Below are 26178 nucleotides of genomic sequence, written 5' to 3'. Positions count from 1 at the left end.
GAAAGAATCTACATCAGCGAGTAGACAAAAAGACAAGAAAAGCAGTCAAAGCATCCCATATTGCCATAAAAGGAACAATAACACCAAAAAGCATTAGCTAAAGCAGTAGAAATGGTGCTCTGTAAGTGACCAGTTTACAGCAGGTATGAGCCAGTAATGGACCAATTAGATAGGAACTTCTCAGTATCCAATTCTTTGAGCTTGTGCACCTGTCAAGATATTCCATAGTTCTCCTGAAGAAGACCTTGTTGAAACTAGTTCAGAAGAGTAAATTCCTGACTCTTGCTTTGCTTTACCACCCCCTTTTACCCATTTGTCACTGTGGATAACATGTATCTCTTAGGCATACATGAGAGAGAGAGAGATTCCATTTATACACAAGATATGGATGGGTTGAATGTTCCTGGACCACCAGAAAGCAGTTGACATTGCACCTAATAGGAGGGTGGTTAAGAAAATTAATCCTCAGGCATAATACAGGAAGGACTCCGTAGATGGATAGAAAATTACCTTAGCATAAAGGAACCAAGGGCTCATGTTAGAGGAGCCTTCTGGAAATGGGTTGGGGTCACCTATGGAGTGCCATGGGACTTGGTTTGGGGACTGTCACTTTTCTTGATCTATGTGGATTATTTGTCAGAAGGACTGGCTCATATCTGAAAATGTTCGTAGATGATAGAAAGGAACCAAGACTAACTCAAAAGTTGGTCCGATAGTAAGTATATGGTTGATGAAATTCAACACATATAAATAGAAAGTAGTGACTTTGTAAAAAAAAGTAGTGAGTTGAATGTAATTTAGCAGTAAATATGGTCCAGGATTTGTTTGTGACAGGGACTTGAGAAAAGACAATTTATCTAACCTATAGCTCGGGCACATCCTCAGTAGAATGAGTACAAAGAAAAAGTGTCTGCTGGTAAGTACTGTAATCGCATTACAGTACATGAGTAAGGAAGTGTTCAGCAAATTACTTCCAAGGTATATTTGAACAAAAGTAGAATAATCTTCATCATTTGATCTATGCATTTGAAGAAGCACCAAGAACAAATAGGGATGTCCAAAGAAGGGCAACATTGATGGTAACAGGGCTGAATTACAGTGACAGACAGATTCGATGACATACATTTGTTCACGGTGAAAGCGAAGGGTAAGAGAGGATTTAATCGCTACCTTTACATTTCTAAAACAGTTTAACACTTGACTGAACAGTTCCTCATGAGGTATACGGTACTGACAACGCAATCAGAGACCACAGTGAGAAACTAAGCATGCAACTTGAAAGAAATGCCATAAAGAAGTACTTTTTCAGTATCAGAATAATGATTAAGTGGGAGAAACTGAATGATGAAATTCTGAATGCTGAGAACATAAAAAAAATTATAAAGTTCAAGAGATGAGGCCCCCATCACTGTAGAACTCCCTCCCCATACTATAACAATAGGTAATTATGTAGGGAAACATAATTTTCTTACAAGTGTATAATTCCATCCACATACTCTACAAATAAGTAATTACATGCATGGGTTTGAAGCCTGGGCATGACAGGTTGCTCTCACTCAACCCAGATGTTCATCCTCCTCTCAGCATTGGTTGATTAATGGGTACCTGGTTTAGGTTGGGGTGAGTGTGGATAATCAATTACCTATTTGTATATTATGGGTAGCAAGTTCTTTGCTTGTTGGGCCCAGTTTTTAGTACATTTTGTACTATCATGACTTCTGAATTCTTGTAAGCTGCAGGCTTACATTCCAACCATCCACTATTCTTACACTAAACAAGTACTTCTTTATATCCTGCCTAACCGTATTTCTTTCTCACCTTCTAATTATGGCCTCTAGAGTTAATTACCAATTCATATTGTATGCATTGAAAGTTTTAAACTCATGGGTCCCCATTTCCTAACATTCTCTACTGTCATATAACTTCTTAAATTCATGGAAGTTGTCTGCATTATCCATGTCCTCCGTCATCTTATTCCATTCATTCACCACTTATATATCTATAAAAGTATTTCTTTGCATCTTTTTAGACATGTTTCTTACTCAGTTTCATGTTACGTCCTCTGGTTGCTCTACCCTTACATCTCTCAAAGGACTGTCCATTGTCTATGTCATCAATCCATTTTGAAAATTTAAATGTTGTAATCAGGTCATCCTTCACTCCTCTCTTCCAAGATGAGCAAATGGAAATCCTTCAGCCTTTCCTTGTAACTCAGCTGTCTTAATTCTTGTACTATACCATCCTTGTTGCCCTCATCTGGATCTTCTCAATATCTCTTTGTGCTTCCTTAGGTTCAGTGACCAAACTTGAGAAACATATTCTAGTTTTGGCCTTGTGTAGAATATGGTGAGTTTGCTAAATATTTTCTTAGCCACAGCTATACTTGAAAGCTACTCTTATTAACTATTCTCCTTATATGGGATTCTAGTGACAGGCAAGGGATGATGTCCACTCCCAAATCGTTCTCATACACAGTATCCTGAAGCTTCTTTCCTACTAAATGATGATCATGTATTAGGCCAACTTTGGAGTCTGCTTAAGTCCTCCTGTAAATTGACACAATCCTCATTTTCACTTCCCTCGTGACCTTTCTCACCATGTGCAAACATAATCAGGTAGGAGACCATAGAGTCAGGCAAATCATGTCCATAGATAAAATATAAGCATATATGTGAGTAAACACAGTACATATACAAGGCACAACATGAGTGTAAAGCTCTCTTCCCATAACACACAAAAAGTGTCACACACACATACATCAGACTGGATTAAAAACCTAGATCTACTGGCAGGAACAAGGGGGGACTTCTTCACGGGATAGAAAACAACCATACTGGAAGGGAGCAAAAAACACAGGAAAGAGCTCCATCCCCAGAGTGGGCTGGGGTAATGAGTGGCACAAGGCTGGGTCTTGGGACCACTGCTATTCTTGTATGAAAATTACTCACTTGATAGACTGGAATTATATCTACTATTTGCAGATGATCCCAACGTCATGAGAGAAATAAAGAATGATGAAGACTGCATCAGCCTACAAGGGAACCAGGACAAAATCCAAAGTTGACTAGATAAGTGGATGACAAGATTCAGTCCTAGTCAGTGCAAGTCGATGAGGGACAAAGCAAAGAAGGCCTTAGTGTGATTATTGTCTTGTGGGAAATGAGTTACAGGAATCTGAATGTTTAAAGAGATCTAAGGTTTGGCATAGTGCCTAATATATCGCCAAAGCTACACATTAGAAGCATTGTGAAGTAGTCAAATTGTTTGCTTGAAAAGATAAGAATTGTTTTCAAATATATGGGCAAGGACATATAAAATTATTCACGATATATGTATCAGACCAAAAGTGAATTATTCCCCCATAGTCTAATCACTGCAAGAAGTACAAAGATCTGTATGAGAAGGTACAGAGAAGAACAGCTAGGATGTTACTTGAATCAAGAAAACTGAGCTGCAATGAGAGGCTGAGGGCTATAAAGTTGTCCACTATGGAAGAGGGGAAGGATCTGATAACACCCTCTTTTCAAGTTTCCAAATCAGCTGGATGATACTATTAGAAAACATTTGTTCAAGAAATGCAACACTAGAGTAACCAGAGGCCCTAATAAAAAGCTGAGTAAAAAGCTAGCTAGAAAGGTGTTTTGAATAAACTAACCAATGAGACAGTGAATGCTGGCAGTTTACAGAGGATTAAAAGACTAGTTGATGCTGCATAAAGTTCCAGAGATGCTCTTACAAGTTTAGAACTTTTTCCTTGTACTGTACAAATAAGTTATTACACAAGATGTATATAAATGTAAGTTATGTATATATACCATCATGATTTATATGCACCTAAGAGATAAGGGAAGACTCTTTGAACAGTTGGCTGCATTAGTAGCAAAAAAATATGTTTCAGTACTTTCTAACATGATGAATAAAACTTGGTAGTTGACCACAACTTAGAACTGATGACTTTGTATGTAATGTTGCCAGTGTACCACCATTTATCTTCCTCATATCTTTTGTCATGACAGTAAGTCTACAATGATAAGATTGTAGTGAAGAGGGGAAGACCTTATGGCTTAATCATTTTACTGCCCTCTTGTATGTAGACTGACAGATGTTTCACAAAATCATTACAATATTATACAAATCAATACAGTTTAAGAAGCAGTAGTATTGAAGATAAACAGCACACTGTCAGATGTAACCAACAGTATGTAATTACCTATTTGTACTGTAAGGAACAATTATTTAGACTTAGGTATACTGTCTGCATTTACTATATCCTCACACAATTTATTCCTTTCGATCACCCTTTACATACTATAAAGATATTTTTTTGTTTTTAATGTTTCTGGTTTACTTTCATGTTATGGTCATGGTCTCTGGATGTTTTTAAGCCTGCGTAGTTTTTTTAAATCTTTATGATCTGATGAATGAAGACTTCTAGGATCTCTCAGAATTGAATCACTGCCTCATTCCATACATGTATGTATATGAATTTCTAGATGACTTTACTCAATTATGAATGTAAGTCAGAGTGACATCAAAGGGATCATCTCAGATAGTGTCACGTTGGATCTTGGTATCTCTGCGGTTAAACAACTGAGTTACTGTATAATTTCAATACATATATTCTCGTCATCTTTCATACAGGTGGGCATAGAAATGTTAGTCACTTATACACCATGCATGCTGACAATCAAAATTACAAAAGAACAATGTCATGTGTGACAATCTTCCCTGTGAGAACTAAACACTTGTATTACTACTCTTATGTCATTGCAGTGTACACTGATTGTCACTGTTCTCAGCATGTCACTGTTTTCATTGTACTCAGCCATGTATACCTTTTGCACAAAAGAGAGAAAACAGCTGGTCTTACATGCATATGTACTTATTCAGTGGTGGAGATTGTGGTGGTCAAGACTGTAACTATGTAGACGTTAGTCACCTGTAATTACCTATTTGTGCTTTATGAGGGGGCGAGTTTTACATTCATGGGGTTCCATCTCTTAAAGTTTTGTATCATATAACTTCTTTCAATTTCTGTATGATGTTCTATTCCTAGAGTTCCTGAAGAACTGTTCACTCTCTACTTCATTGATGTTTTAAGAATTCAAAGGTACCAGTCAGGTCACCCCTTTTCTTTCTCCCAAGGAAAGTAAATTCAAAGCATCTACCCTTTTCCTTTAAATCAGCTCTTAATTCTGGTACTGTTTTGGTTGCTATCCTATAGAGGCTAGATTTCTATATTAGATTTTTTACCCTCTTTAGTTGTGGTGACAAAGAGAAGCAAATTCTAGTTTGTCTTGTATTTGATGTGAACAGCTAGCTGAATAATTCCTTATCTTTGAACCTGTATGATATTATATTTGATAGGAAACAGTCTCCTGAATTATTCTCCAATGGTGGAACTCTGGCAATGGGTTAGGGACAATGTCTATTCCTAAATCCTTCTCCCATACAGATTCCTACACATGATAATCATCTGTATGGGCATCTTGAAGGCCACTTGCTGGTGGTGTGGTCATTTGTCTGGGCTGTGTTCAATGTTAGGCTCTTGAGTATGTGTGATTTTTATTTCATTATTTTTGTTGAGTTAAGAGAAGAGAATTTACGCTCATGCTGCACCGTCATTTCACTTTGTATATATTTATCGTGTATCATTTGTATCTATGTATGCACACACACCAACCTAAGCCAGGTATCCATTAATCAACCTGGGATGGGAGTAGGCTGACTGCCATACCCAGGATTCGAACCCATGCAGGTCCAACCCTAGGTTGGTCCATGCTGCACCATGGTTAGTAACAATAACTTTTACACCACGGAGGTCTATGTATGAGACTCCTAAGGAAAAAGTTCTACACTCGCGTTTCCCCGTCTGTTAAGCCTGTATATAAGTACCATATTTTTGCTCCTACACACACACACACACACACACACACACACACACACACACACACACACACACACACGTCCTAGCATATGCCAAGCACTCATTTTATCAACCAGCTTCAAGGGTAAAATGAACTGCTGGGTAAACTCAGGACCAACTGCCATGACCAGAATTCGAACCTTCGCGGGTTTCGTCCCTGTCGGCCCATAAAATGTTTGATGATTAGTAACGCTAATGCCACACCGTAGAGGTCCTTGCATGCATGTGGGCGTATACGGACAGGAAGCAATGGAAAGTATTTACAAATTTTGAAGGAAATGAAAAACGTCTTTTAAATTGTGCCAGGTCATAGTTATTAGGAAAGACATGAGAAGGGAGAGAGTTCCAAAGCTTCGAGGTCTAGGGAAAGAAACAGTTGTCAAAATGGCCCATCCTTGAGATGCCAACAGCACGCTGTAATCATGTGAAAAAGTCGCTGCCCCCGATATTGTTTGGTCAAACTAGTTGAGAGGGCACAAAAGCAACCAGATCTTGGGAGCCAATAACCAAAGTAATAACTATAGAAGAGGAAAAGTGAACCAATACAGCAGGATAGGGCAAGTGGGTCAAGTATTGAAGTTAGTCTGAGAGAGTTGAAAAGTCGGACCGCTTTGGCTCAACTCTGTTAAGCAAGGATGCAGAGCTAGAACCACCCCAGATATGATAGCAGTACTCCATGCAGGGACTGATCAATCCTTCGTGTTACTGTTTGGAAAAGAAATTTCGACAACTTAACATGACTTCCAGTTTCTCGGGAAATTGTAGATGTCAAAGCAAGACGATAGGTAGAGAGGTTAGAACGGTCAACCTTCTTAGGGATGGGATGTACTAAAGCATGCTATCATAGAAAAATTCTGATATTCAAACAAACAAAACGACGAGCAAGCATAGGTACAAATTCGGAAGCATTCTTTTTCAGTATATGGGGATGGATGCCATCAGGTTCATATAAGCCTTGCTTGTGTCCATAGAAAGAGGCGTTATTCGAGCATTTGAAAAGAGATTAAAGGGAGGGGCACAGGATTAGTTGTAAGAGGAGTATCAGGGGGTGAAGGAAAATGTCATGCAAGGTCGAGTTTGAGAAACGGGAGGGAGTTTTAGTTCCGTCAGTACGGAAAAGCGAAGGAAACGTACATCGGAAGTTCTTAACTAAAGACCAGAAAGACCTTTTGTTGGATGACGAGGAAAGTTTATCGCACTCCCTTTGAATTAGTGAACGCTTTACCTTACGGATAACGTATTTGCAATGATTACAGGCAGGGATGAATCCTGAATGGGAGTAACACGAAGAAGAGTTTTTTTCAAGCCCGATATGCCTAATCCCTTGCATGAATGACCTCAGAACATGAACGGTTGAACCGTGGATGGGAAGAAGTCGTCTTAGAGGGAGAGGAAATAAATGCTTCCAATCCCTCAACAATAATAACATCTGCCACGCATCAATGTCAGCTGTGCTTATGCTTCTCGGCTGGCTGGCGTGGCGACATGCTCTCCTCATATCACAGTCTGCCAGACGCCCGATGACTCTTATGAATGAAAACGGTGACCGTCAACGGTTATTGGGTAAGATTTCACCATTTCCTGAGCTGTAATGTTATACTGGTCGAGAGTATACTGTCTGATTTATTAACTATCGATGCTTTATATCATTCAGGTCCCAAACTAATGCCACGCCAGCTGTTTGGCTTCCCGAACTGATTGAAGACAGCGAGGTAGATAAGGAAACGACCTTTGGGCACAAGTTGATGGATCACGTCCAGTCGCATTTCAAGTCTTCATAAGGATGATCAGTTGAACCGCCCTGAGTATCTTGTTGTCCCTAGTCACTTTGAATATTCCCTCGGCAGCTTCTGATGCTCTCCAGTATAGAGATTTACTGCAACTAAGGGCGGTAATTAGTTGACCTGATTGGGAGACAGACGAAAGCACATTTCCGCAGAGAATCACCATCGTCAGATGGCTCTTGGCCTACCACTGCCTTTCTGCTTACTGGTTCAGGTCTAATGAAGTCTTAGTGGCTCTTAATCAAATCAACGTGAGACATTCCTCCATCTACTTGGAATTTCTCGTAGCTATAGGGCATGGGATACAACCACTTAAGTGACATTGAGCTTATCAGTAATATAATATTTAATAGGTATTCATACCCTGACACATTTTCTCTTGAATGAATGTTCAAGATGTCGCTGGTGAGAGACACAGTGCCAAGGGGATGGAATATTTGTATTTATGTCATATTCATATACAAGAAAGAAGACAGGGTACAGGCGTTGGACAACAGATTCATCTTTCTACGGTTGTGGTGCGTAAAGGTCTGGAAAATATGATTGGTTACCAAAGGATGACTCTCAATGGAGAAGAAATTTCCTGAGACAGCACGAGTTTAGGGAAAGGATGTCACGTGTATCTGTCTTCTTGAGAGTTCTTCGAGAATGAGCTCAGTTCTGGACAAATGGGAAGATAGGGTGCACTGCCTATATCTGGACTGCCAGAAAGCATTTGCACTATACCTATTGAGAAGCTGATCAAGATGACAAATCAACGGGCAGGAAAAAGAGGGAAATTCCTTCGACGGATAGATTATCTCAGTGGGAGAGAACAAAGGACACGAGTTAGACCAGCCTTTTCCCAGAGGGTTGAGGTGACCAGCGGAATGCCAAACGGTTCGGTTCTGGAACCATTACTTTTCCTGATCCATATTAATGACTTGCCTGAAGATGTGGAATCCTAACTGACTATGTCTGCAGGTGATGCAAAGCTCCTGACGGAAGTGAAAAAAGGTGAAGAGGATTGCATCAGCGTAAAAGGGGACTTAAACAGACACTAAAGTTGGTGTAAAATGTGTATGATGAAATTCAACCCAAGCAAATGGAAAATAGTGATGGGAAAAAAGCAAATGACCTCACATTGATTATTACCAAGCAGGAACTAAACTTCAGGGTTGTGTGTGGGAGAAGAAACTGGGAGTCGACCGGTGTCTAACCTCTTGGCAAAGTCCCAATCAGGAGATTCGTTCAGGAGACAAATTGTCTTGCGGAAAATATCAGAATAGTTTTCGAGTATAAGGATAAGAAAACACCGAGCAAGCTATTCATATCCTGCGCGAGGCCAAAGCTAGAATACGCTCCTCAAGTTCGATCACAGTACCTAAAGGGTGTATAGAGAAGGTCCAGATGAGAGCAACAAGGACTGTTCCGGAATTAGAGAGAGCTAATTTACAGGAAAAGGCAGGAGGCTTTAAATTTATCCATCCTAGAAGATAGAATTGTGAGGAGTGACCTAATCACAACCTTTAAGTTTTTAAAAGAGATCGACGATCGAGAGATGCAGGGATAGAACAACCAAAGGACACAACACGGAATTAAGTTAGAAACTTAAGTAAGTACTTTCCCTTGTCTTTTTCCGTTTCATGATTCTTTCTGTAAAGCCTGGCCTTGAAGTGGACTTTCATCCATGACTGTGACTGGAGCTTTCAACATAAAAAAAGATGTGTAAATTGATACTTTTAAATTGTAAGAGTGGTCGATGAATGGAACATAATGACTAGTGACATGGTTAATGCCGATATCATCCATAAATGTAAGAGATATGATAATGGAGAATGTGTGAAACTCTCTTACCGTGTGCACAAATAGGCAAGGTATCCTTCCCAACCCTCAAAATTCACGTTTTTCAAGTTTTTTGGGAAATGCATTTAACCTTAGTGTCAAGGAAAAAATACACCAGAATTATTTCTCGTTCACAGCTTTCTCTGCAGCAACGTGCAGAAGTTTTGCGTATGTTTCGGGTCATTGCAGTAAAAAAAAAAAAAAAAAAAGTGAGTTGCCACTGCACATTGTTTTATCGTTTATTGTACCCACATCAAAATATTGATTGCTGATCTTACGTTTTATCTTATATAATATTTTCTGTTGTTAAAATCAGTATCATTCATCGAAAGCCTTTCTTCATAACAGCTAAACTATATCATATTGTAAAGTAACCGGTACACCGTAATAGTCTGATGCAGTAATGTCAAGATTAAAAGGGCGCAGGAAACACTGCCTTCACTTTGACAAGAAGACCCTTTCTGTCAAATGCTGATCAACCTCTGATGATGGAAGGCTCAGTGTCCAAAAAATCAGTCTCCACACGACTCGAAAACATGTTATCATCTTCAAATAGATAAGAATCACATGCCTGATCCTTTAGATATAGCTGAAAAGTCGTTGTTTACCTATTAGAAAACTGATGCACGCAAATGTGCTTACATTGGCATGGCTGGAGGATGACTTAACTCTTGAGGACAAATTTCACTCAGGCCCAGTGGTTGGTGCTGCTCGGCCTTGAAGCTGAGGTGCGAAACCCAATGCGTAAATATATATCTACAAGGCGTCACATGCTTACAATTTGAGTCATGACCCCCAGATGGTTGACGATGTGAGTAATCACCCTCAGATGATTGGCGAAGTGCGTCGGTGTCCCAGATGGTTAACGACGTGCTTACCCTTTCTGTGACAACTGCACCACATTGACTCACCATCTCCCATAAAGTGAACAACTGTGTCCCTTACCTGATTAGTCTTGTTGTAGATACAGACTGGTCCCATGACGGGCTTCCAGTTGCAGTAGGTGCTGTATGGGGACACTGTCAGCTCCCCTTGCAGGTCCTCGTAACCGAGGGAGGAGACCTGGATGTCAGGAAGGTCTTGGGCCGTAGTTGACTGTGCCACCACTTGAGGATTTTGTACAGCCAAGGCCACCAGCATCACCAGCCTGCTATACATGGCTAGCCTCTCCATCGTCCTGAACGGTAAAGAAAATGCCAGATTTAGTTGTAGCGATAGGCAGGCCCTGGCATGCGGCACGCCCCAACGCTGCTCAGTGTATTAGGAACCTATGAATACTTTCTTGAAAGTTGTTCCGCTAGTCCTGAACACAGTAGCACAGCTTTGATGGTCCAACTGCAAACAAGACACGCTTACGTATCTTCAGTTAACTACAGATTGTTCTATATTGGAGAATTACGAGGGGAAGGAACGGAATGTGTGTGTGTACACAGTCAAGAAGGTTGGAGCGACTGGTGCGGTCAGCCGTATCAGTTCCTGTCTATCTCTAATCAGCTCTGAATCAGTGACACCGATAACGATGGGTCGCACCCATGGCGCACATATGCACATCAGTCTTCATGACTTTACCTTATGGTGTCGTAAAAGAGAAACACTTGTCACACTTAGAGGAACGATTAACTAGATGGGTTATAGAGGGCAACTAATCATGGTTCCTAAGTACTCTCACGTTGTGAAATATGATTCGCTTTACCCTCCCACAGGATATGGATTTCCCTAATTCAAAAATATCTTTATTATTATTATTGTTATAATACACAGAAATAATATAAACACACACACACACACACACACACACACACACACACACACACACACACACATTGATGCTAAGAAACGTTTAGACAAAATATGTTTTGTACAGGAAAACTTAGTATAATTGATGTTCTGTATAGGAAAACCTAGTTATGATGGATATTTTGTACAGGAAAACCTAGTTTTAATGGATATTTTGTACAGGAAAACCTAGTCATTAACGCCATAGCCTTATAGTCTGTCACATTACAATGGGTTAACTCGTAGCGCTCATACTAGCTGAAATTTAGGTAAAAGTTGGGATACTTGTCGAGTGCTTTGTGTAAGTTTTGTTTGCGTAAGAATGTTACATGTAAGATTTGTGTGCGTGAGAATGTTACACAAATTGTTACATGTAAGATTTGTGTGCGTAAGAATGTCTTACTTTTGACATTTGGAATCTGAACCGAAGCCAGTGTGTGTGTGTGTAAATCGCCAATTTATTATGTGCATTGGAAGTTTTAAATTCGTGGAGCCTTATCTTTTGAACTTTCTCCACTATCGTACAACTGTTTATACATTTGGGTATGGTGTCTGAATTTACAGTGTTTTCATTAATATTATTCCTAGAATCCACCACTCTTATGTTATATTTCACATTTTGTATAACAAATTTTATGCTTAACTTCATGTTATGTCCTCCAGTTGCTTTAAACATTCGTTGAAGAACTGTTCACTACCTTCGTCATGATCATGTCACCCCTCAATTTACTGTCTCCCCAGGGTGGGGAAATTTAAGGCCTCTATCCCTTCTTGTCACTGAGCTTTCTCAATTCTGGCATCGTCTATTTTTGCTCTCGTCTGGACCTTCACCATAAGCCCTTATGTGATGTTGTAGGTGCGTTGACCATACTTGGGAAGCAAATGTTAGTCTTATCCATCTGTATGATGTATGCCGCTTGCTGAATATTTCCTTATACATTAACTCACAATTCTAATACTTGTTAGCAATTAGTTGGTCTCCTTAAGTGTCTATAACTTTGGTAGTCGTTCTATTTTTGTCAGCTACTTTACTTCGCCCTGTCACCGAATGTGAATGAATGAATTCCATTGTCTGAATTCTCCATTTCACGGTGCTCCTGCCGTGTTATGGGGTACCCATGCGACACTCCCACGTCATTGGACTCTGGTCATTTCTCCAAGCTCTGTCATCCACGTTGGATTAACCACTGGAGCATTACGGTATGCTGGCCTGACGTTAAAGGGTTCTGATATTATAGGTAAATACGCATAGGACAGAATGTGAGAGATGGCCGAGGGATTAATAAGAGATGAGGATAAGAGGGCAAGTGTAGACTGGGGAAGGGGGGCGAGTGTGACAGCGAGAGATGTGGGAGAGTTAGCTGTTAGCTTACAATGCTGTATGTGCAAGACTACCTCAGGGGTACCTGCCAATCATGAGTGGATTACATGGGTGGATGGTAGGACACGAAATGCTGGATGAAAAAGTCAAATGTATTCTCTTGTAAAATATAGCCAAGGAAAAGAGTTAAATAGAAAACTTACAAATCACAATGTGGCAAGACCGTGTTGAGGGGTTAGAGAGGACAGAGGCATGGCAGCCGCCTCCCTCCCTCCCTCCCCTGAGTTACTCGTTATACACCATCATCAGTTGCACCGTCGCCTTCCTTCCCATTCACTTTCCAGCCACTGTACTCATTCACTCCCCCACTGAATTCCTTTTGACATGGGATACATTCAAATTTTTTGTTTTTTTTAACTAAGACGGGTTGAATGGCCTACATTCCTTATGATTTGCATTGCACAGTTGAAGATAACGTTACCGATCTTACTGTTGCAAAGTATATGTTTATTTAGTAATTGATTGGGTTTGCTCTCAACATTGCTGTCAACATTGTTCTCTCTCTCTCTCTCTCTCTCTCTCTCTCTCTCTCTCTCTCTCTCTCTCTCTCTCTCTCTCTCTCTCTCTCTCAATACACATGCTAGACAAGACTCGTCATACGTCCAAGGACGGCAAGTCACGGCATACGCGTGTACCATGCTCAGTATCCAAACTGCGTCATGTGATACGCAACCTTTGGTGAACATCCCCGTGCGTCAAATTTGACAAGGACTACCAACTTAAGTAACTGGACAGGTAACTTTGCCTGTCACGTAAGGGAAAGTGGTTTCTTCTTTGAATCAGTCAAGGTTTTAAATACGAATGTTGATGATCGATCTATTTACTTAGGCGTATTTACGCAAACAAATAAAAGGGTAAATAAAGATGAACCCCCCACCCACACACCTACCCACACACACACACACACAATATTGTCTTGAAAGTTAGTATATTTACATAATTTGTAAAGGACACTAGCATTTCGTGAAGGTTATATTGGATGACCACTTTTCAATAAGCTTTCAGACATTGTGATATTGGTCATTCGATATAAATCTAGATTCTACCCTTTAACCTTTACTCCTGACCAAAATACGCAAATTTCGTACCAAGAAATTTAACCAGGTGACGAAACGCTTCCCAGCTGGGAGTTTCAATGGGTACGAAACCTACTGCGTAGAATGGCGCAGAAATTCACCTTAACGAGGCTCATCTCCTTTGTGTCATTACTTTACCAAAGGAAGGTTTAAGTATTTACGGTTTTTATTCTACGCGGTCATTCATTAGGTTACCGGAAACAGTTTGTAATTTATCTTCTGCATGAAGATTATCCGTGGTGAAAAATTATAGGAGATATATTTTGCTTGATGGGCAAGGTGCAAGTATTAACTTGCTTCAACGCGAAGTATGACGTCGATGAAACCTCACCTAATGTCTGGTTTTACGCAATCCCTAACAAAGCCATGTAGGTCACATCCGTTGTTTTATATATCACGATAACTTTTTCTGTCGTAAAAAATATCTAGAATTACACTTGATATCATAGAATTATATCAACTATATTTAAAGCAGAATAGGAGCTAAAAAAATTATTTTGACTGAGGAACTACTTTGTTTTTCGGAGGGTTGAGTTGCGCTGGACACGCCTGTGCGAACAGCTGATCGGAGGAAAACAAACCAGTGCCAGCTTTGCAGGAACAATGACGGAGCCTGCCACCACCTCCTCGGGTGCACCAGCAGTTGTTGAAAAACGTTGTGAAGAGTCGAAAGAAGATGAAGTCGCATCAAAGAAACCAAAATTAGAGTCATGTGATCGCGAGGACACTGACAATAAACTGGAAGCTCGTCTTGGTGGCATTTTATGCTGCGCCGTGTGTCTCGACCTCCCTCGGTCAGCTGTGTATCAGGTCAGTGCGTTTTCTATACGGGAGTTCCAGTGCTGCATTTGGATTTTTTGGCATATTTATGTAACATACCCATTTTTTACAGTTTATTTTTATCGGATGAAATCAGTAACTTCAGAGTTTTAAAATAATGAATGTCTATAAATGAAATAGAATTGCCATTGGTCAACATAAGGGATTAGTCAAGGTACCTTTGTTCTCAGTAAATGATTTGTTTGGTAAATGGCTACAAGGTAGGTAGCTTCTTAGTAACTTCATGGGTTGCATTCCTACTCATCCCCCTTTCAGAACATAGAGAATTGATAAATGATATCTAATTGTGTGAACATCTATTGTAATTCCAGGTTGAAAATTAAATATAACCAGTTTGAGGATATTTTTATGGTTTCAGGTTTTGGTTGCCTAAATAGTAAGTGACAGGTAGGCCTTTTGATGTTTTTTGATAGACTAGCAAGAAACATAAGATATATATTCAGGCCCTGATGATTTTTTCCCCTGTACTTTTGAGTTGGACATTTGAAAATGATAATTTATGTTAAAGCTAAGTAATATTTGTTTACAAAATTTGACTTGAGACAACAGTTGTTTTCAGCACAAGAAGAACTTATTTGTAGAAGGAGATTGTCACCAGTGAATATAAGAGCAGCACCTTAATCCTAAATTACAGCTTTGAAATTCCACTGCGGTTCTTCCCCCTGGTATTACACATAATTTTAAACAGTATTTTCCTAAATGATCAAGCTTGAGTTATTTAATGGGACAGTTTGTGTTACTTATTGATATGTTGGGACCATATTTATTTTAAAGTGTAATTTTTGTTTCCTAACAGCATTGAATTATAAACATACTACATTAGAGAATGGAAATGATAAGAATTATTCTTATGCATATTAAGTAATTCTGATTATATACTGAAATAAAAGTTTTTAGCTTAATCTCCTGCTCTTTTGAAATATAGCAACTATTCATTTTGGTTGTTAGTGAAGTATTAATTTATTTAGGTAGACAGTTTCTTGATTGCACGCTCTTAGGAACAATGTTTGAAGTTAACTGCTAAGTAGATTATATGGTGTTTACAAGTGATTACTCATTTAAGTAGCATTTGTATTGATGTTATGGGATATGTCGTAAACTGTTTGAAGTTTATATATGTACAGGCATTGCTGTAGAGATAACTACAGTGCCTGTCTTAATGCGTCTTTGAAAGAAAATTATGTATAATCCTTTTATTTGTTTTGTTTTTGTATTTCCTTCTTCTCTAGTATTGCAAATTGAGGTATGTTCATCAGATAGTAGAAATAAAGTCCTAGATTAAGATCAAATGAAAAGATAAAGAAGAAACCTGAAAAGAAGATTGCCCTGCATGTGTTTGGTTATATATAGAATGAATATTCTACTATTGTTTAGTGTTGACTGTGTATATTCATGAATTATGAGTTGAATCATGCTGTTGTGGTATCGCAGTAACAATGAATATTGTATGATTAGTGAGTAAAAAAATATTGTTTAAGGGTGCTGACAATACCTCTGCTTAAAAGTGTATATAACAACCTCCGAGTGAAATTATGAGCACATTTTCAAATATTTTGGATTTTATGAGTCATTACCATTATTGGAAGTGTAAATTAAATCCTCAATAGCATTATTCACTTTAAGTTACCTCCTGTTAGAAAAAAATATTTACTCTCATTTGCAAATAACGTATCAGTAGTATGGTCATTGTCTGAAGGTGTTTCATGTAATGATGACACTATATTGTATGAAGTCTTCTTTCAAATAAAAATTTATAACAGTATTTCTTTATTTTGAATATATCCAAATGTTATTCTAATTCTAACATGTTTCAAGCATTCATCTGCCATTCCGTAGTGATGCTTTAAAGGTATAGTTTTCTTCTCTAAACAAGTTTAAGGATGATAGATCTTAAATTTAAGCTTTGATCTCTAAATATTGTTCAGTAATATAAGTAAACCTCGACAGTTTATATTTCCATAAACCATTAGACATGTACCTTATGGACTGGGTCATAACATTTGCTTATTGTGGTCATTTTAGAGATGAGATATCAAGTTACAAGTGAATGTCATATTACTAGCAGTATTTAGAGGCCAAAAATAAGGCCCAAAGAAGCTATGGACTGTTGTTTACATTTTTCTGGAGTTAGTGTAGTTTTAGCAATAAGGTTTAAGGTATATAAAGAATCAATAAACCTTGCTATCTTGAAGCTCTGTTGTATGAAGACGAAGCAAAGACACGAATTTGGGCTGTAGATTATGTAGTCACTACACCAATTTTTTTTTTTTTCTATCAAGGTTATGTAGGGTGACATTAAAAGAATGAAATGAAGACATCTTAAAGTTTATTAGTTGGCTACTAGATTTTTTCTTTTTACTTGGAGACATAATTAAAAAGATAGTCACGACTTCTACAGAAAGTAACTGGAAGTTTAGGATTTGATTGTATATTCTTTTTGCAATTTAAAGACAAGCAGCAATGAGTAATCACAGAAATTCTCTTTTCAACAAAACATTCAGTAATGCTAAATGTGGGAATAGTGATTATTTTGATTCATCATTAGAGTGATATAAAATATTGATCAACAGTATCCCAGCATCTTTTTTCAGGTAATGATGAGTCAGCACTGGAAGTCATGGCTTGCTAGATATGTACTTGAAGTAGATATTGGACCTATCAGGCCCACCAAGAGGGTGGGGAAATGGGCTTAATTCTGGAGCCCTGGGCCTTTGGGGGGCCTGGATGAGGGGGAGATGAAATTAAGAAATATTTATAAAGTGACCAAACATCAGAAAATTTAAGTAGTAAAAAAAAAATATGGAGATCAATTTTTGTTGCTTTTTCCCCTCACAAAGGCTCCCCAGCCCCATCTCCAGAGCAGCCATAGGGGACCATAATACGCCAATCCTTCCCCAGGGACCGCATCAGCTCCCAGCGGCCCTGGACCTAATGATGAGTTACACTCGCTGCCAACACTGTAAACCATGAATTGGCTAGGTTATTACTTGGAACAGACAGTGGATCTCGGGTTACATGAGTGCCAGTGTTAGGTGTGATGGCATAGGTTGTTACCTCATTATGAATGACCTACAATGCCTTAAGAATACTTCTTTGCTTAATGAATTCAGGTGAATATAGTATTTATGTGGGAACATTGTTTTCTCAGTAGAAATATTTTTGTTACTAAAAATTTTTAAATGTTTATCACAAGGTTAATTAATCTATCTCTCTACAGACAATTTGCTTGAAATATAACTTCATGAAAGGCTGTTTTTACATATCTCTAGTGTATGTGAGTGAGGTAAATGTATTGTTTAAGGGCACCACAGAGGAACTGGATGGAAGTGGAAGAAAAGCATTGAAGTAGAAGTGATTTAGAGTAGTAGAATTATGTTTGAATAATTTTTTTGTATTCTACAAAAGCAGGTAGATGGTAGTTATTTGGGTAGTAAAGATCAAGGAAAATGATATGGTGAAAGTAGGTACAACACTTAAAAACCAACAGCACCCAATGAAACCACCTATCTTCATTTAAGAAGTTAGGGTTTAACTTTTTTTCAAAAACGTCACTCATCTTTGCCTGGAAAGCTGATATTAACTTTTTATCAATGTTATAGCCAAAATATATTAATGACATTATTGCCTTCTTTCTAACACCTGGTGAAGAATGTTTGCTAGAGGTGGTTGCATTCACTGGGATGGGTTTGTGTAAAAGCAGACATCCAAAGCACATAAATCTCCCAGTGTTTGAATTTAAGAATGAGGTCAGAGGAATCGCTTTTCTTTCATTTAACACAAGAAATTAGATAAAGTTTAATTGCTAAGAGAAGTTGAGTGAGGTTTTCATAGGTCCTGTTAACCAATGCATGTGTTTACTGTTTTCCCACATTTTCCCAGATCTGTATAACCCTCCCTACAATCAGTTATTCATCTTTGTATGATTACTTAGTCATCACATTTCTTTGTCAATTATCTAAATCACTTTTACCAAGAATTAGAAGTGCATTATGTATGCTTTCATCATCAATTATCTAAATCACTTTTACTAAGGGTTAGAAGTGCATTATTATGCTTTTCTTTCATTTTGATAAGTTTCTTTGTCTACCCTAATACTAAATGTTTGCCATGAGTAAAACATGGGTAGGCAGCAGCAGAATGAATGGGTTGTTTCAACTTTATGAATAAGATTTTTGAAGATAAGCATATGCTTTATAAGGAGAGTTAGATGAGTGAGATCCAGTATAGTGTAAATAATGTTATACATAAGAATGAAATGTTAAGGTCTCTAGATAATGAAATGACAGATAAAGGAATGATTACTTGACTTCTTTTTGAGTTCTTACTCATAGAAAGATCAGATGTAGAATATTGGCAAAATGTATGAGAAAAAGGGGAAGTAAGGTGGAAGAAGGAAGAGGAAGTCATACTTTGGTCTGAATGGTATAGGTATGGAGGTAATGGAAATGAGTATGAGTAGGGTTGCCAGACAACCACAAACACTTAACACTTTCATAGTGAAACAAAAATTCTCGCAATGTAGGCCCAACTCATCTTGCTCGGCACTCAATTTTATGCAACAGCAGTAGACCCTTCCTACATAAACCACTTTATAACTAACCACCAACCACTAAGTAGTTATGAAAAGCTTATCCCTGTCTCATACTTCAGTAGCATGTCCTCACAATTCTCCCTCACCCGTAACAAATGAAATAGTGATGAAACACAACACACTGAAATAACCTGGCATGCACTGAACAACTGACCTCTCAACTCTACCCATCAGAATCTACACTCCCCAGACAAACATGAGTCACACTTTCCTACTTAAGTTCTGGACATCATCCATCGCCACAACACTACAGACATTGTTTCAACTTATCCCAAGACCCCTCATACCCACAATGCAACTACCATAAAAAAAGACACTGAGCAGTTACTACTCCATTGGCCTGCACTCCCTGCACATAGATATAAACAGTACTGCAATGCTTTATGCTTTATGACCTGTGGCCCCAACTGATGAACATGGCCAGCTTCCTGAGTGCTGCAGGAGCCTCATAAGGATAGAAGGGTGTTCTGGGGCAGAGGGTATATATATATATATATATATATATATATATTTTATACTAATCGCCATTTCCTGCATTAGCGAGGTAGCATTAAGAACAGAGGATGAGGACTGGGCCTTTGAGGGAATATCCTCACCTGGCCCCCTTCTCTGTTTCTTCTTTTGGGAAAAAAAAAAAAAAAGATGTGAGGGGAGGATTTCCAGCCTCCCGCTCCCTTCCCTTTTAGTCACCTTCTACAACACGCAGGGAATACGTGGGAAGTATTCTTTCTCCCCTATCACCAGGGATAATATATAAATATATATATATATATATATATATATATATATATATATATATATATATATATATATATATATATATCTTTTCTTTCATACTATTCGCCATTTCCTGCATTAGCGAGGTAGCGTTAAGAACAGAGGACTGGGCCTTTGAGGGAATATCCTCATCTGGTCCCCTTCTCTGTTCCTTCTTTTGGAAAAAAAAAACAAGATGGGAGGATTTCCAGCCCCCCCCTCCCTTCCCTTTTAATCGCCTTCTACGACACGCAGGGAATATGTGGGAAGTATTCTTTCTCCCCTATCCCCAGGGATATATATATATATATATATATATATATATATATATATATATATATATATATATATATATTTATAGAGAGAGTGAAGTGGAATGATGTGATATACTGGGATCAATGTGCTGTAAATGCTGTAAGCCAGAGCATGTGATGTGTCTAGGGTAAACCATGGATGTGATTGTTACACAAAAGTGCACTTGGGACTTGATGTGTTTCATTTTCCTTGTGGTTATCAGCATATATCTATCCATCTCTGATGCCCATTCCCTCTAGGAACTCCCATCAAAGGGTAGCCAAGGCAAAAGTTTCCACTTAATCCTGTACTTATATGCCCCCTCGCACATACCATTTCACGCATTCTACCACTGTTTCTCTCCCTCCAGTATTTCTCCACCCTATTTGTCCATGTCACATGTGGTCTTCCACTCACACCAACCCCTTTAATTGCACTATCACACACTCCTTGTAAACTCCCAGTCTTGCATTCTTCCCACATACCCAAACCACCTCAGAGTGTTATGTTTCACTCAATCTACCACTCTACAATTGATTCCTATTGCATTCCCTGCCATACCCCATCTCTCGTACATCCCTTCATTTCTTTCTTCATTCCATCTAGTCACACCACATGCTCTTCTCGAATAGCTCATTTCCACAGCTTGGATTCTTGACCTCTGTCACTTATGCTGTCCCTTAATCCGTTCTTCACCTCCATACTTGCACCTATACCCTTTGTTTTTCTGTTAAGGTACCCAATGACTCTTCTACAATGTATTGCTCTCTCCCTTATTAGTCCTTCCATATCACCACACTTTCCCAAGACAGCTCTTAGATACTTAGATTGTCTCACTTCTTCCTGTCTTACTCCCCCATATCCAAAGCACAATTTAGCACACTTTATTCTTTCATTTAATATGGTTTTACAAAATCTTTACTTTTTTACTTTGCTTCCTTTCAAAAACACCATTACTTTACTTTTACTTGCATTTACCATCAATTGCCTAAGCTTCACTCTCAGGAGACAACACATTTTTTTTTTTTTTTTTTGCTTTGTCGCTGTCTCCCGCGTTTGCGAGGTAGCGCAAGGAAACAGACGAAAGAAATGGCCCAACCCACCCCCATACACATGTATATACATACGTCCACACACGCAAATATACATACCTACACAGCTTTCCATGGTTTACCCCAGACGCTTCACATGCCCTGATTCAATCCACTGACAGCACGTCAACCCCGGTATACCACATCGATCCAATTCACTCTATTCCTTGCCCTCCTTTCACCCTCCTGCATGTTCAGGCCCCGATCACACAAAATCTTTTTCACTCCATCTTTCCACCTCCAATTGGTCTCCCACTTCTCCTCGTTCCCTCCACCTCTGACACATATATCCTCTTGGTCAATCTTTCCTCACTCATTCTCTCCATGTGCCCAAACCATTTCAAAACACCCTTTTCTGCTCTCTCAACCACGCTCTTTTTATTTCCACACATCTCTCTTACCCTTAAGTTACTCGATCAAACCACCTCACACCACACATTGTCCTCAAACATCTCATTTCCAGCACATCCACCCTCCTGCGCACAACTCTATCCATAGCCCACGCCTCGCATCCATACAACATTGTTGGAACCACTATTCCTTCAAACATACCCATTTTTGCTTTCCAAGATAATGTTCTCAACTTCCACACATTCTTCAAGGCTCCCAGGATTTTCGCCCCCTCCCCCACCCTATGATCCACTTCCGCTTCCATGGTTCCATCCGCTGCCAGATCCACTCCCAGATATCTGAAACACTTAAATTCCTCCAGTTTTTCTCCATTCAAACTTACCTCCCAATTGACTTGACCCTCAACCCTACTGTACCTAATAACCTTGCTCTTTTTCACATTTACTCTTAACTTTCTTCTTTCACACACTTTACCGAACTCAGTCACCAGCTTCTGCAGTTTCTCACATGAATCAGCCACCAGCGCTGTATCATCAGCGAACAACAACTGACTCACTTCCCAAGCTCTCTCATCCACAACAGACTTCATACTTGCCCCTCTTTCCAAAACTCTTGCATTCACCTCCCTAACAACCCCATCCATAAACAAATTAAACAACCATGGAGACATCACACACCCCTTCCGCAAACCTACATTCACTGAGAACCAATCACTTTCCTCTCTTCCTACATGTACACATGCCTTACATCCTCGATAAAAACTTTTCACTGCTTCTAATAACTTGCCTCCCACACCATATATTCTTAATACCTTCCATAGAGCATCTCTATCCACTCTATCATATGCCTTCTCCAGATCCATAAATGCTACATACAAATCCATTTGCTTTTCTAAGTATTTCTCACCTACATTCTTCAAAGCAAACACCTGATCCACACATCCTCTACCACTTCTGAAACCACACTGCTCTTCCCCAATCTGATGCTCTGTACATGCCTTCACCCTCTCAATCAATACCCTCCCATATAATTTACCAGGAATACTCAACAAACTTATACCTCTGTAATTTGAGCACTCACTCTTATCTCCTTTGCCTTTGTACAATGGCACTATGCACGCATTCCGCCAAGCCTCAGGCACCTCACCATGAGTCATACATACATTAAATAACCTTACCAACCAGTCAGTAATACAGTCACCCCCTTTTTTAATAAATTCCACTGCAATACCATCCAAACCTGCTGCCTTGCCAGCTTTCATCTTCCGCAAAGCTTTTACTACCTCTTCTCTGTTTACCAAATCATTTTCCCTAACCCTCTCACTTTGCACACCACCTCGACCAAAACACCCTATATCTGCCACTCTATCATCAAACACATTCAACAAACCTTCAAAATACTCACTCCATCTCCTTCTCACATCACCACTACTTGTTATCACCTCCCCACATTATCATCTGCAAAAAGGCTTGCCATTAGCCACCATATCCCTGCACTCCTTTTCCCTAGTTTTGATTTCACCTTTCTCATCACTCCATCCAAAAAGCCACAGTGACATCACACAGCCCTGCCTCATATCTACATATATCCCAAAACTTTTGTTCAACTCTCCATCCACTCCTATACAAGCAGTTGCCCCTCTATAGAAGGCTTTCATGCAATCCAATAGATGTCCCCCTTTACCATATACCCTTAAGACATCTCATAAAGCATTCTACTCTACTCTGTCATACGCTTTCTCCAGACAAGGGATTAGCTAACTTCCACATTCACTGCTTATTAGTAAATTTTTCTTCTAATCCTTGACTTGTGCATAAATTCTTGGACCATGTTGTACTTCATCCGCACTTGAGAATGTGATAGAAGTCACGAAACATTGTTTCTGTATACCTAAGTAGAATTACAATAATGAGTTTCACCTGAAATTGGTCTTACCCCTGCTATGAACACCGGCCAGCATATTGTTTATCTACCTGTACAGTATAAGAGAATCATTAGGCAAGTTGAGAACGTCAGTAAAACACTGGTCAGTGCTGAATTAGCAGTCATATTCAATGACATATATTTGTGTGTGTGTGTGTGTGTGTTAACACCCCATCCCCCATACATATTCGCCATTTCCTGCATTAACAAGGTAGTGTCAAGAACAGATGAAAGCCTTAGAAAGAAAAATCCTCATTTGGCCACCTTTTCTGTTCCTCTTTTTGGAAAAGTAAAAAACGGGGGAGGATTTCCAGCCCTCCTGCTCCCACCCTTTTTAGTTACCTTATATGACACGAAGGGAATATGTGGGCTATTCTTTTTCTCTTATAACCAGGGATAATATGAATATATATTTCATATCTGATCGAAATTTCTTGCATTAGTGAGATAATGCTAGGAACAAACAAAGAAAAGCCACATTTGTTCACATCCATTTTCTAGTTGTCATGTGTAATGCACCAAAACCACAGCTCTCCATTCACACCCAGGCCCCATAGACCTTTCCATGGTTTACCCAACACTTCACATGCTCTGGTTTGCAGCATTTACAGCACATTGATCCCAGTACAATCACATCATATATATATATATATATATATATATATATATATATATATATATATATATATATATATATATGGGGTAAACCATGGAAAGTTGTGTGGAGCCTGGATGTGGAAAGGGAGCTGTGGTTTCGGGCATTATTGCGTGGCAGCTAGAGACTGAGTGTGAACGAATGGGGCCTTTGTTGTCATTTTCCTAGTGCTACCTCGCACACATGAGGGGGGAGGGGGATGGTATTCCATGTGTGGCGAGGTGGCGATGGGAGTGAATGGGGGCAGACAGTGTGAATTGTGTGCATGGGTATATATGTATGTGTCTGTGTATGTATATATATGTGTACATTGAGATGTATAGGTATGTATAAAGGCAAAGGGGATAAGAGTGAGTGCTCAGATTTCAGAGGTATAAGTTTGTTGAGTATTCCTGGTAAATTATATGGGAGGGTATTGATTGAGAGGGTGAAGGCATGTACAGAGCATCAGATTGGGGAAGAGCAGTGTGGTTTCAGAAGTGGTAGAGGATGTGTGGATCAGGTGTTTGCTTTGAAGAATGTAGGTGAGAAATACTTAGAAAAGCAAATGGATTTGTATGTAGCATTTATGGATCTGGAGAAGGCATATGATAGAGTGGATAGAGATGCTCTGTGGAAGGTATTAAGAATATATGGTGTGGGAGGCAAGTTGTTAGAAGCAGTGAAAAGTTTTTATCGAGGATGTAAGGCATGTGTACGTGTAGGAAGAGAGGAAAGTGATTGGTTCTCAGTGAATGTAGGTTTGCGGCAGGGGTGTGTGATGTCTCCATGGTTGTTTAATTTGTTTATGGATGGGGTTGTTAGGGAGGTGAATGCAAGAGTTTTGGAAAGAGGGGCAAGTATGAAGTCTGTTGGGGATGAGAGAGCTTGGGAAGTGAGTCAGTTGTTGTTCGCTGATGATACAGCTCTGGTGGCTGATTCATGTGAGAAACTGCAGAAGCTGGTGACTGAGTTTGGTAAAGTGTGTGAAAGAAGAAAGTTAAGAGTAAATGTGAATAAGAGCAAGGTTATTAGGTACAGTAGGGTTGAGGGTCAAGTCAATTGGGAGGTAAGTTTGAATGGAGAAAAACTGGAGGAAGTAAAGTGTTTTAGATATCTGGGAGTGGATCTGGCAGCGGATGGAACCATGGAAGCGGAAGTGGATCGTAAGGTGGGGGAGGGGGCGAAAGTCCTGGGAGCCTTGAAAAATGTGTGGAAGTCGAGAACATTATCTCGTAAAGCAAAAATGGGTATGTTTGAAGGAATAGTGGTTCCAACAATGTTGTATGGTTGCGAGGCGTGGGCTATGGATAGAGTTGTGCGCAGGAGGGTGGATGTGCTGGAAATGAGATGTTTGAGGACAATGTGTGGTGTGAGGTGGTTTGATCGAGTAAGTAACGTAAGGGTAAGAGAGATGTGTGGAAATAAAAAGAGTGTGGTTGAGAGAGCAGAAGAGGGTGTTTTGAAATGGTTTGGGCACATGGAGAGAATGAGTGAGGAAAGATTGACCAAGAGGATATATGTGTCAGAGGTGGAGGGAACGAGGAGAAGTGGGAGACCAAACTGGAGGTGGAAAGATGGAGTGAAAAAGATTTTGTGTGATCGGGGCCAGAACATGCAGGAGGGCAAGGAATAGAGTGAATTAGATCGATGTGGTATACCGGGGTTGACGTGCTGTCAGTGGATTGAATCAGGACATGTGAAGCGTCTGGGGTAAACCATGGAAAGCTGTGTAGGTATGTATATTTGCGTGTGTGGACATGTATGTATATACATGTGTATGGGAGTGGGTTGGGCCATTTCTTTCGTCTGTTTCCTTGCGCTACCTCGCAAACGCAGGAGACAGCGGCAAAAAAAAAATATATATATATATATATATATATATATATATATATATATATATATATATATATATATATATTTTCCTGAGT

The 26178-nt window shown here is 39.3% G+C and overlaps 2 protein-coding genes across 5 annotated transcripts in view; one reads left to right on the top strand and one right to left on the bottom strand.

The window, feature by feature from the left end:
- Positions 1-26178, bottom strand: part of LOC139762382 (uncharacterized) — a 125315-nt gene that overhangs the window by 26574 nt on the left and 72563 nt on the right. For both annotated transcript variants that reach the window (XM_071687202.1, XM_071687201.1), the window contains exon 2: positions 10480-10711. In XM_071687202.1, coding sequence (XP_071543303.1) covers positions 10480-10707 — 228 coding nt within the window. In that variant the 5' untranslated portion in view covers positions 10708-10711. The remainder of the gene's footprint in view (positions 1-10479; positions 10712-26178) is intronic.
- Positions 13304-26178, top strand: part of LOC139762384 (zinc finger TRAF-type-containing protein 1 homolog) — a 73347-nt gene continuing 60472 nt past the window's right edge. Inside the window, exons 1-2 of one of the 3 annotated variants that reach the window (XM_071687210.1) lie at positions 13304-13426; positions 14295-14577. In XM_071687210.1, coding sequence (XP_071543311.1) covers positions 14371-14577 — 207 coding nt within the window. In that variant the 5' untranslated portion in view covers positions 13304-13426; positions 14295-14370. Of the gene's footprint in view, positions 13427-13696; positions 14136-14294; positions 14578-26178 lie in introns of those variants that run through there. The other 2 variants (XM_071687209.1, XM_071687208.1) reach the window with 2 other exon arrangements.

The sequence above is a fragment of the Panulirus ornatus genome, chromosome 43 (genome assembly GCF_036320965.1).
Source record: "Panulirus ornatus isolate Po-2019 chromosome 43, ASM3632096v1, whole genome shotgun sequence".
Taxonomy (NCBI): domain Eukaryota; kingdom Metazoa; phylum Arthropoda; class Malacostraca; order Decapoda; family Palinuridae; genus Panulirus; species Panulirus ornatus.
The sequence above is the reverse complement of the archived record's forward strand: the minus strand, read 5'-3'. Positions and strand labels throughout refer to the sequence as shown.